Source organism: Odontesthes bonariensis, chromosome 9 (genome assembly GCF_027942865.1).
Source record: "Odontesthes bonariensis isolate fOdoBon6 chromosome 9, fOdoBon6.hap1, whole genome shotgun sequence".
NCBI lineage: Eukaryota > Metazoa > Chordata > Actinopteri > Atheriniformes > Atherinopsidae > Odontesthes > Odontesthes bonariensis.
Window position 1 is genome coordinate 11,767,170 of NC_134514.1, and position 10,839 is coordinate 11,778,008.

The following is a 10,839-nucleotide window of genomic DNA, read 5'->3' on the forward strand; positions in this document are numbered from 1 at the left end:
CTGAACGCTGAGGAAGTAATTTGGTAAGCATAACCAATTTATGTCATGAAATTCTTAGGAGCCCTCTATTCACTCACTTTTTGTCTCCTGAAACATTTGATTTAAGACATACTGAGTGTGTGAGAGCAGCAGTGCTCAACTCTGAAGCATTAAATGCCTGACTATCTTTAAAAGCATCAACAAAAAGGAATATAATTCAGCTTAACAATAAACAAAACTGTCAGAAAAAAAAATTGATTGATTACTAATCTATGAAGGTTTTTAAGTCTCCACAAGTTGATTTTCAGGTTGCGGTGAAATAAACTGTGATCAATGGCTGCCTGCAAGGAGATCAATATATAAAGACCGTTCTATGTTTTGGAAAATGGCCATGGTTTGCTTTGAAATAAAGTAGGGGGAGATTTGACATAGAGCCCTTCTCTCCTCAACTCCACAAGGACAAAGCAGTGGAACAAATACAATACCCCAGTAAAGTAAGTATGGCCCTTGGTGATGAGCAGAATTGAAAAGCACTGCTCCATCCATAAAAAAAAAAAAAAAATCAGACTTTAAATCAGGGTGAACTTCCATTAAAGGGCTGAAAGATAGCTAGTGGAGCTCATCATTAGTACAAACACTCAGAAATCATGGGGTAGCATCTGTTTTCTACACATCCTCCCACATCAGTGCTCAGAGCAGTAGGCCTCAGGGAAGGGGGATGTACAGGCGACTATTCCCTTGCCCCTTACCATGAATAACAATCTCTACCTCCAGATAATTAAAGGGGACAAACGATATCCACAGGGCCACACCAGCCCGCCATTAAGCAAAGCACAACTATTGCAGGACGTGTATACACATGAGGAGAAAGAGACTCTATTCAGCAAATATAATGGCCATTGATTTTGAGTGGCCAATGAGAGAAAGCAGATATATCCATTGTGGAGAATAATCCATGAATCTTCTTTGTACCCACCTGTGTTAATGCAGTGCTGCACATAAATTCTATGCTTTGTTCTCAGCTGACTGAAAGATGGAGACTACTGCCTTTGTTTCTGCCTTTGTCCTGGACACAATGATGTCCCTCATACTGATAACCTGACCTATGCTGTGGCTTACGACTCATCTAAAAAGATGCATGTAAGATTTACTGCAAAATTAGAGCAGCATGCACATCTGAGACAGACATTACACAGTTAGCTCCAACTGTGTAATGTCTAATTTCTGTACTCTTCCTCATAGCAATTGAAATTGAGTATTGACATCAAACACTGTCATTGGTGAGCATGCACAAACTTTATGACTATGTTTCAAGATAGTGCTTGATGCAAAAAAACAAAAAAAACAAGCCCATAACAGCTTGCATTGTGAACTCAAACCAATATGGATACACAGTAAAAGGGACCTTGGTATTCTTTGTGCTTCTGATGGATTACTTATCCAGACTCAATGTTGCACAATAAACGGAGTATCATTCATTATCACGTGTGTCACAGATAATATGGAGAGCCTGTCAAGAGTGGAGATTGAGGGACTCCCCTCCCAAGAAGTAGTGGAACGGTTATTGTGGCTACTCATCGGTGACATCAGAGAGACTTGAAAGAAGGGAAGGTATAGCTGGAGGGTGAGGCAGAATTACAAAAGGAGGGACAATCTTTTGATGATAAAAATAAAAGTCCTGAGTTGCCATTTGCTGCCTTAGAACAGCATTTTAAAGTGTTCAAGTTCATGATAGCCCCCAAAAAACTTTAGCGAGTGCCTCCCACTGGGATCCAAGCTGTTTTAGGATATTAAAATCTGCCAAATAATGTAGCATCTTACCACAAGAGCAAAAACAAAATAAAGATCAAAGATACTTGCCAAACGTTGAATAGTGTGGGTGACGCTGTTCTTGAGGATGACCCGATTCTGAAATGGAGTCTTATCCCAATGTGAGCATGTTGCAGCAAGCAAGCAAGAAGAGAATTCAAGATATGGTGGAGAACAGAACAGGATGAATTTTCACTCTGCACCCTGAGTGATAATTGGATCTTTTACTTTATTATAAGGTGTGCATGTAATGTTGAACAGCGGGTAAAACGCACTTAGTAAAACTAAATTGCTCAACCAAGGTGTGAACCAAGTACGAATACATTTTGAGTGCTGTCATTTTATTTGCTCGTTTGTCAGCGAGGTTATACAAAAAAATGACCAAGGTTTATCAAGTTTAATGAAACTCGGTAAAGAAATACAGCGTGGCTGAATTAAGAACCAATTAAATATTGGTGCACATTAGGATCACTTTCTCAAAATTGTGAAAATGGCCATTAGTCATAGAAGAGGTCGCCTATATTCTAGGTTCCTAAAATTAAACTGACAATTGATTTTTATTTGTACTTCTTGCAGAAGAAAATATTAACTATGGTAACCCTTCAGCTTCTGCGTAAAATAAAGAGCAAAACATAATTTCACATATACCTAATTCAACAGATTGTCTGAAATAATTTACAGGTCGCATACACACTGAGGAGCATACTGGGGCAAATGTGGGGGTTCAGTTCTTGCCCAAGGACACTTAAATAAGCCAACGCTAGCCATCTGACTGCAGCAGATCTTTATATTGTACTACTGTTCCACATTTTGTATTCATTTGTGTTAAATTGTAATTTTAGTGACAGATACATTTTGTATTACAGTAGAAGTGTGGTCAGAGGCTCAACAAGTTATGAAATTCACAAAATGGGGCTTACTTACAGACTTCAGTTTGAGAAAACAGCACCCTGTCAGAATTTGAACACGATGCAAGTAAGTACTTTGTGTTCATAGTATGTACACTGAAGTCTCCAACATGAGAAAGTGTGTCAGAGAAGCCTAGTTGCCATGAAAATATGTTGCCATGTTACTTCTAAGGAAACCACAACTATGTAGGTTGTCTAAAATAAATGTAGTCTTTTTTTTTTCCTTTCTGACAGTTTGACTCATGCAGGAAATTTTTCTTGCTGAATTTATTTCACTAATTTGATCTGTGGTAAGTCTTGTTACTATCTTTTTAAAAAAAAAATGTCTTTGGTTACTTTTGGTAAATGTACCAAAGCCACTTAGTCAGATCTGATAAATGAAATACCTGATTTGTGATAAATAAAAATGTATGTAACCTGCAGGTTTCTCACAAAATGTGTTGACCATACAGTGTGTCAGGCGGTGGCAGAAGAATGTATATATGATACATAGATATGGTTGCCAGGATACATAATTCTCAAGGGGGTGGGGCTGCCCAGTTTTGTTTTGGACCCACATTACACTGTTGGTAGGAGAAGACTGGTAACTAGCCTCAAAACTCACAGGAAGTGGTGGTTTTATCCAAGCTTCCAGTGTTACTACATGATCCAAACTAAGTCTACTGACTACACAGACGCACCAATCAAATAATCAACGTAAATGTGGGGGTATGACAGAATCCTCCATCCCCATTTCTGTTTTGTTACCTCTTTCTATTGTCGATTTTTTATTTCAGTTCGACTGTGGCATACTTTTAAACTAAAATTCTTAAGTAGCATTTGAGGTTGACGGTGAACAGCAAAGGTCTTATTCTTTCACAAAATGGATTTCTGAGCATTTGTCAAGAAGCGTTTTAATGTAAGACAGCCTCGTTCATGCTGGGAAGGCTGACAGGCCAGGAGCTTATCATCTGATGCAGAGGCATGAAGCAGCTTACAGCAGGTGAACAACACCAACCTCTAGATAGGACAGCAGTCTATCACAAAGGCTTACTTCCAAAGCATTTGCCCTAAGACTGGGTGTCAGGCAGCAATGGAATGGCTTATAATTTTAGATTATTTGTAAAATGAGTTGAGAGATAATTTCAGTGCCAAATACAAGTAATCTAGAACATGCTTTATGTGGGTTACATTACTGTGAGTTTTGGAGCAGTAAATGCTCACTTTTCTTGAGACAAATCATTGAGCACACTCTCAGCTACATTTTCTATCTCTTTCATTTCACACTTTATGGAGCTGTACATCAGTATGGCATTACAGACTGTGAGACAGACCAAATTCCTCTTTCATGAAAGTATGTTCTTACAGTAAATACAAACCAAACTGGCCCAGCCAACGGGAATATCTATGAGCGGAAAATCAGTAATAGTCCTCATAAATAAAACCAATGTCCCATCGCTGCACTCAGTGTGAATACATGTAATCATGCTATGGTCAGAAACCAAAAATGAGTAATGCAAGACCCATTTGCAAGCTCCTGTGCATGTATGCATATACAAACAGTACATTATGGCTTGTTTTGTGAGGCAATCTCTCAGGTACTTAAAAGCATCAATCTCCACATGGTGCTGCAGGTTTGATTTACACAATGTTGGATCTCCTTGAGAGGGAACCATAGATCTCTTAATCCATGTCTTTGATCACATCTCCTCTATCCCTTTTTGTAATCTCAACAGCATTCATCATCTTCTCCTTTTTCTGTTTTGTTGCTTAAATCACTTTTTCTCAACTTGCTTGCAGCATTAAAATTAAATCACTCATTCAAACTAGAAAAACCTTGAGGAACAATTTCTGAATTATGATAAATGTAAAGCTGACCATTTGGGCCCTCGCTGAAATTCTTGGGATTCCAATTTTTTGACCATCTTGCAATGGGTCCCTACTTTTAAATGACCAACAAGCACAATCTGGTTTCCTCTAGACATGACTAATTGACTTGCCACCATGGGTGACTGACATACCATCCATGGGGCACCATAATGGCCGTGTCATGAGGGAATGATGAGACCTGAAGACGGCTAGCAGCACTCGACCTTTTGCATGAGAGGTCGGGTGTCAGAGGGAACAGGATCTCCCTGATGTAGGATCCACAGCCTCAGGGCTCTGTTGGGATGAGCCGCAGATGACAGGGGAGCTGGAGTTTTTCAATCACGCAACCTTGCGGGACAGTGATTTCATGTGTTTTGTCAGTGGAATGAAAAATAAAAACAATCAAATAGAAATCAATTGTCATCAGCCTCAGGGCATTCAGACATCTTTAGGGTGGAGGGAAGATGACGGAAAGTGATGGTACCTTCCTCTATCATTTTCACCCGACACAAGGTTATTGTTTTTTTGTTTTTTTCAATTTCTACACTGAAAGGTTTCCTGTATCTGAAATGAGCAGGTTTGTAGTATTCTTTAGATGCCTTTCATCTCTCTTTGCCAGTGAATACAAATCAGAGAGAATCAGTCTTTCCTTTTTCAAAAGTAGAGAGGGTCTGCAACCAGTTATATTTCAGCACTACAGTTCTGAGGGATTTATGAGTGGATGCCTGTATGCCTTTCAATGATCTTTATCCACACATTAGTTAGTGTTGTTGGTTTTGCTCACTGGGTACTAGTATCTTATTTGTTTTCTGCTCCCTGCCTTATTTCCAAATATAACTAATCCTGTTAGATGAAATCTATTAATGTTCTACTCTGGCTGTCGCACACAAAAATTCCAAGTCTGCCGATAAGCCCCAAATTTGCCATGAAGGCATATCTGGTCCGCCTCTCTGGATTAGAGAGATTTATTGAGACAGCCACAGACGTGTGACCAGCAGTTCACAGTGGGCTAAGTCACCTATTCCACAAATATCAGCGAGAATCAACTGCGGATAAAGTGCCATCCTTTTCTGCTATTATTTTCCCTGAATTTGTGCCTAATTTTTCATTCACTGCTGTTTTGAATGTAATCTCTGTTGGGGACCTAACTAGCAGCATTTTTCTCTAGTGTCTTATTCAGCATGTTGTTGTGACATAGAAAATGAAATGGTGTCAATCAGAAGTGTATTGAAAAGGAGGAGATGACATTACAGCCAAATATAAGAAAAGTCAGCCATAAACAGCCATCTCGAACAAAAATAATAATAATTGGAAAGCTAATTGAATTTTGGTTATATAGCAGAAAGAAGGTTTATTGGAGAGGACGATTATTTTCCTCTTCAAAAAACAAGAGGAACACGCATTAGAGGAAGCAATTTTGTTATTGTCAAAGACAAATTAAGGTTAATGATTTTTTTTTATGTCTTCGAATGAAGCTTTTAAAAGCAATGTCTCACAGTGTTAAGGAAAAGTTTTCTTTGCAAGTCAACCAGAAATTAGGGCTGGTGATAAAGTGATGAGCAAAGCATATATTGGAATATCCTGCCATTCCATCATCTCTTTCATCACCGCATCTGAAGACAAGGGCAAAAAGAAAGAGAAAACGCTCCACTACTCTCTGATAAAGGAAACGAGTCTGTAAAGTACCACTGCCAGTCGCTGCAAAGCCTGGAAGGACACGCACGGGAACACAAAGGGCTGACTATAAACAGTCTAGATCATGGACATTGAGAGCAATGCTTCAGAAGAGGAACCGCGGAAGATTCACCACATGCCTTAAAAAGAAAAAAGCCTTAGAGTTATGCTGAAGCCTATATTTCACCGACGTGCATCGGATTAATGGTAAGAACTATATCACAGAGAGGAGGCTCGTCATCGTGGATGATAGGAACAAACACACTGCATCAACACAGCACTGCATACATGTCACAACATAAGTAAGAAACCCTGGTGTGGTTAGGTTGTGGGTAACATAAATACGCGCACGCAGAATCGTTCTTTTTATTGTCACCGAAGATCATGCAACTTCTCTAGCTGTAGCAAAGCAAAGTCCCCAAGAATATTATAAAACTGTCACTCGGGGTTCTAGTAGAATACTCAGAATATGATACATAACACAATAACACCCTCTATTGATTCAAAGGATAGTCATTTATCTCCCCTGTTCAGTTCCTGTTGAAATCCTACTCTCACTGCTGTAAGTCAGCGTATCCCCGCGTAAACCATTTATATCCCGCTGGTGCAATGGGAAAAAAAAAAAAAAAAAAAAAACTGATAGGGTTTCGCTTTCAAATCATAAATGTCAGTCAGTAGAAATGACTGCACGTGTGCGCATATCGCCTCAATTCCTGTCTTTCTTATCCTGTGGTGCGACAAGCCATGTGGGCAGCTGGGAAACTTTCAGCACCACGGAGAAAGGACAGCTCCGCCAGAACAGCACGAGCGTCCTGTCAGCCTGTCAGTCAACAGGCTGCTTTGACAAGTAACACTCAAGCACACCTGTCAAACACGATGTCACACCACACGAGCTGCGGATATGCCTGTAAAATAAACTTCTGATTTCCCAGATCCATAGCACTGAGCTAACCAGTGGATTGTGAAATCTGCTGTACAGGTAGCACAATAATCACCGAGGTCTGCTTACTCCGATTTGTGTCCACACAGAGCTAGAATGTCTTTGCAACATCTATGTGAAGAACAACTGCAATCTGTTCCTGTGTGAAGAATACAGACAACAGTGCACAGTTTACCTCCACATCTGCAGAGAAAGTGACATAATTTATCACCCAACTGTGCGCGTTACTTCACTTATAGCAGTCTTAAAGACAACAAGTAGAATTCAACTTACCTATCCAAAATCATGCGTGGGTCACGACACGCGTTTGCCACTCAAAAGCAGAAGTGATCCATTCTGGCGGGTTCGTAAAACTTTTATTCGCTGCGCGCCTTGTTGAGACCCGGACACCCGGACAAAGGTAGAGTCTATAACTTGTGATCGGGAGAGTTAAATATAGGCTCGTTATCCGTTTTCTAAAAACAAACCATTTTTAAGTCGAATCAAAGCAGAGTCCTTGGATAACTCTTATCCGGCAGGGCGAAAAAAGGAAAATCCTGTGTGGTTATGTAGGCTACAGTGCGGTTAGTGCAGCGGTGGAGAGCCAGGCGCATACAAATCTGTCCATGCTGCTCCTGCAGGGAGCAGCCGCGTCAGCCACCCCGGGTCCTAAAGCTGAGCAAAACTAATCACATTGGTATCAGTCCCACCACCTATCAGGGCAACGGAACCAAGCAGCAACATGAACCAGGTTTGCACAGCATAACGCAGCAGAATGTTTTCAGTGCTCCATCTTACTGAAACTGTAACTAAAAACATATCAGTCAGAATACAGTGAAGAGATTTCTGAAGAGCGTCGTGTTCTTGTGTGATGCTTGTTCTGTTCTAAGTTTCAAGAGATCAGTGATTTCTGGAAGATTCCAAACACTGGAAACAAATTTACATTTTTCTTACAGTTTTTTCTTTCTTTCATCATGATGATCAAAGAAAAAAAAAGAGATCAAGATTGAATATTTGGTCCATGTGACAATAATACTTGGCAAGACGACTCCCATCCCGATGTTGGAGTCACTAAGTGCAACTGAAACAGGCTTCATTACTGCTTGCAGGAAACAGCAAAGTTCTTGAAAAGCACTTGAATAATCACGTTGGTCATCACAGAATTAAATTCTTTTCAGTGGCCTGCAATCTTTTCTTATTCATTTATTTTTTTTACTTGATGCGGATCACTTACTCATCCACCTGCTCATGATTGACACCCCATAAAGACATACTACAACTAGAATATAGGCGCCGCGTGGTGAGAGTGGTGATTAATTATTCTACTTTTAAGGTATTACTCAGCTAATACATTTTTAAAAAAAAAATAGCGTTGAAAACAGTGGTGCATGACTAAATGGATTAAAAAGGCTGAAAACTCGTTCAAATCGGAGTCTTTAACAAGTAAAATCTTGAGTGCTGTAGATATTTTATTGATAATGGTAAGCCTTTAGATAAATTAAGTAAAGCTTTAATTGCCTATTTATCTTACACTTATAGGTGGTAGGTAGAGTAGACATCTTTATCTTTGATGCAAAAAGTTTATATTTGTGCATTTTCATCATTTAGAAAATGCAGCACTTTGACCGTTTAGCATTCAACACCATCTGAAAATCCCCATACTCATCTTTAATTTGTTGTGTTTAAAGAGGAAGTTTCTTTTTAACCCCTCTGTAAAGGCACAGTCTTGCAAGGACAAAAGATTCTATTTGGCTTCAAAATTGAATTTCTGTATTAATGCATTTATATATTCCATCATCCGCTGGAATCAGCCCATCAATTCATGCATTATGCTTTCCTTTTTCCGCCATTCACTTGCCAAGTCATTTTGGGCCCCAGTATTTGTATTTATTCATTTTTATAGTTTTACAATCTCATGTATTTCTATAAGGGTAAATATGAACATAACCTCTCCCCCTGTCAATCATTACAGAGGCTGGCTATTTTTTTTTTAATGGATTGAACAGAGAATCCGGCTGCTCCTCTTCTCACCCTGAATCTTCAAGGTCTGTCTGGTCAAGAGAGTGAGAGGGGTCATGTCCAGAGGGACTGGAGAACAAAGATCAGTCTTAATTCTACTCACAAACTCATAATCCAACACATGAACCTGCAAAACAACCTCCGGCTCAGTAAATCTAATATGACAGCCCAGTGGGTTGGTGTTTCATTAAATTATTCTTAATACATCAAAATCTGTAAGATGTACTGTCTGCTCAGTTATTTAATAACAATTATGCCTAATTATATTTTAGGTTCAATTTCAAGGTCCTTGTTAGGAGGTTAACATGACAAATGGCTGTCAGTATTTAACTGGACAATTTCATACTGCCAGAGTAAAGTGGTTTATTAAAAGTATAATAGGGCTTTAAAGTACACTATAGCCAATTGGTATTTGTGCAAAAATAGAAAATCCAAAATGCATTGCAGTGACACAAATCTCAACAAACCATAAACTGTAAAATCAGGCTGAGAGCCTTCAGTTTGATGATGGATTCTTTATTAGCAGTGTGGCTAATAATGACCGTCTGACTCTTTGTTGACAGATGTCAACACATAACACAAGTGTGAAAGATGAAATCAGAAGACTTTACATCTGTTGTTAATATGGGTTGTATTCATGAAGTGCACACTGCCACCAAGTCATCCTCCACAGGTTGACAGCCATTTTGACCGCTCAATCTTAACACTTTGTTCAAATGTCAAAGATGTAGTGGTAGAAAATGTGAAATAAAAGTGTTTCTGTTAGCTGTTTTGTGTAGAACAGACAGAACCTCCTAACAACAGGAAAATAATCTGTGTGTATAGTATTCCAACTAACCATGTATTTCTTAATATCTAAATCTAACCAGGTGCTTTCAGCTTCAGAGCAAAGAAAAGTGAGTAACTGTGAAGCAGAATGGACGGTAGAAAACTTAAAGGATAAAAAAAGGATCAAACTTGCATTCTGAGCTGCAGAGTGATACTTGTGCTCGACTGCATAGAAATACAGATATTTGAGGAATAATACCGATTCATTTATGGAATTATTTTCTAAAGGACCACCAGCACACTGATCAGAGGTGACTCTAATAAATGTGCAATTTCCGTCCTCTAATAAGCTCACTGCAAGTCACAATGTGCGACAGGCATCCAACGAACACAATCGGCTGCAACTAAAGAGCATTTTAGATTTGCAATGTTCCGTTAATATGAAGTAGGTCTTAAGAACTGACAAGACTGTTTACTGTGAGTGTTAATGTTTTCCTGATTTGCTAATGAAATGAGAGCTGCGATTCACTCAAAATTGTGCTTTTATTTTATTTTTATTTTTCCATGCTGCTTCTTTTAGTCACAAAAATGTCTCTGGGATTCTTTCATCTTGGTAATCCTTTTTCTGGGACTGCTGAAATCCGCACCAATGTTTTACAGAGATATTTTGGAGCCAGCACTTAGTGGTCATGAGGAATATTGCATGCAAAGCATCATCGTATTGTTCATTTAGATAACTGTGGCCACTTCTTCCTGATCCCTAAAAGAAAGGGCACTCCTCATTTCTGCAAAACAGAGGGGTAGAGCCAAGTGGGTCAAGGGGAAGAATTTGGGTTGGGCCTTGGTGTAGCAAGAACTGCTACAGAGATACTTCTGATTGGTATTTATGTAATTCCTTCTATCAATATTAGGTAC

General features: G+C 39.2%; 1 protein-coding gene across 2 annotated transcripts in view; it reads right to left on the reverse strand.

Moving 5' to 3' along the window:
- The window catches only part of robo1 (roundabout, axon guidance receptor, homolog 1 (Drosophila)), a 223,543-nt gene extending 215,840 nt beyond the window's left edge, over nucleotides 1–7,703 (reverse strand). For both annotated transcript variants that reach the window (XM_075473124.1, XM_075473123.1), the window contains exon 1: nucleotides 7,432–7,703. In XM_075473124.1, coding sequence (XP_075329239.1) covers nucleotides 7,432–7,445 — 14 coding nt within the window. In that variant the 5' untranslated portion in view covers nucleotides 7,446–7,703. The remainder of the gene's footprint in view (nucleotides 1–7,431) is intronic.
- Nucleotides 7,704–10,839: the final 3,136 nt, after the last annotated feature.